This window comes from Camelina sativa, unplaced genomic scaffold, assembly GCF_000633955.1.
Source record: "Camelina sativa cultivar DH55 unplaced genomic scaffold, Cs unpScaffold00566, whole genome shotgun sequence".
Taxonomy (NCBI): Eukaryota; Viridiplantae; Streptophyta; class Magnoliopsida; order Brassicales; family Brassicaceae; genus Camelina; species Camelina sativa.
The window spans coordinates 42639-44306 of NW_010921733.1; the positions used below are offsets into that span (position 1 = coordinate 42639).

Sequence of the window (1668 nt, forward strand, 5' to 3'; positions counted from 1 at the left end):
TTTTTTTTTTTTTTTTTTTTTTTTTTTTTTTTTTTTTAATTTTTTGGCTTCAAATTATAAAAAGTTTCACGAGGAAAATGAAAAGGGTAATTGGAGGAGTATTGCATCTGTGTCTGGGTTTGTTGAGAAAACTCAAGAAAAGATTACAACTTTGAAGAAGAAGAGCAGATCCAAATCCAACCCAGCTAGGTTTCCACCAGAGTTTTGGTCTTTACAGAGTTGAATCGAACTGGTAATTTTGTTGATTGTATTCTAGGGTTTGTTCGATCTTATTAAGGGAATCGGGGATAGTAAAATTTTTGTACCTTTGGGGAGGGAAACATGTACATCGAAGAATTGAAGGAGGAAGGCGACGAGATTCTTATCAGCCAAAGCAATCCAAAGGAATCGATAGGACTAAGAGGAGGGGTTGTGTCGAGTACAAGTAGTGATTTAGGTGTTTGGAATGCGAAACGTGCTCTCGTTGGAGCTGGCGGTCGCGCACTATTCTACCCGACGTTGATATACAACGTTCTTAGGAACATGGTTCAGTCAGAATTCCGATGGTGGGATCAGGTCGATGAGGTAAAAACAACACACATTGCATTGCATCATACCCACCCTTGTGCTGCTCTTTCATATGATTTGTGTTTCTGCCTTGTGGGGTTGTTAATGCTCTTTGTGTGTGTTATCACTCAGTATGTTTTGCTTGGTGCTGTGCCTTTCCCCACTCATGTTCCACTCCTCAAGGAACTTGGTGTATATGGCGTGATTACCCTCAACGAGCCTTTTGAGACTTTGGTTCCCTCATCTCTCTATCATGTATGTTCCCATTCAAAGCTTCTCATCATCCTTATCATGATGCCTTTCTGCTTCTCATTTCTTCCGCATCCTGAAACCTTGTAGGCTCATGGTATCAAACATCTTGTGATTCCAACTAGAGATTATCTCTTTGCTCCATCGATCACTGATATTTGCCAAGCTGTGAATTTTATTCACGGTAATTTTCATCATCTTCTGTTCTCTGGCTTAACAAAAACATTCAAACTTGTCTTGTATTATCACTCTCATTTTTACCTCTTACTATTTTGCAAGAGAATGCGTCAAGTGGCAAGACTACTTATGTTCACTGCAAGGCTGGTCGGGGACGCAGTACGACCATTGTTCTCTGTTACCTGGTTGCCAATCTATTCTCAACCATTTTCTTATGCTAGTTTGCTTCTTATTAAGGTATATTTTTTACTTTTATCCATTTTACCCGATAGGTTAAATACAGGGATATGACACCTGAGTGTGCTTATGAGTACATTCGGTCCATAAGGCCGCGGGTCTTACTTGCTTCTGCTCAGTGGAAGGTGCGCTTTCAATATCTGCCCCTCCTATAACATCTTTACAAAATAGTATGGTTGCTTTGTTTCTACAGCTGCTAAAAGCATATTATATTTTGAACGGCAGGCTGTTAAGGAGTTCTACAGTTCCAGAATGGCAAGGCAGGCAAAAGAAAGCAACCTGGTTGTGAAGCGAACAGGCTTAGGAAGTTCGGCTGAGAAACAGTTATTGTCAGTTTTTGATGATGGGTCGGTAGTGGTGGTAACTGAGTCAGATCTGGCTGGGTATGATGAGCCTCAAAACATAGGCGGTGATGCTTCATCCGTGGATGTGTTGCCAGAGTTGAGTTTGGCTTGCAAG

General features: G+C 40.9%; 1 protein-coding gene across 2 annotated transcripts in view; it reads left to right on the plus strand.

The window, feature by feature from the left end:
* Positions 1-69: 69 nt before the first annotated feature.
* The window catches only part of LOC104773524 (putative dual specificity protein phosphatase DSP8), a 2235-nt gene continuing 636 nt past the window's right edge, over positions 70-1668 (plus strand). Inside the window, exons 1-6 of one of the 2 annotated variants that reach the window (XM_010498158.2) lie at positions 70-564; positions 679-801; positions 886-979; positions 1075-1157; positions 1245-1334; positions 1435-1655. In XM_010498158.2, coding sequence (XP_010496460.1) covers positions 322-564; positions 679-801; positions 886-979; positions 1075-1157; positions 1245-1334; positions 1435-1655 — 854 coding nt within the window. In that variant the 5' untranslated portion in view covers positions 70-321. The remainder of the gene's footprint in view (positions 565-678; positions 802-885; positions 980-1074; positions 1158-1244; positions 1335-1434; positions 1656-1668) is intronic. The other variant, XM_010498159.2, reaches the window with a different exon arrangement.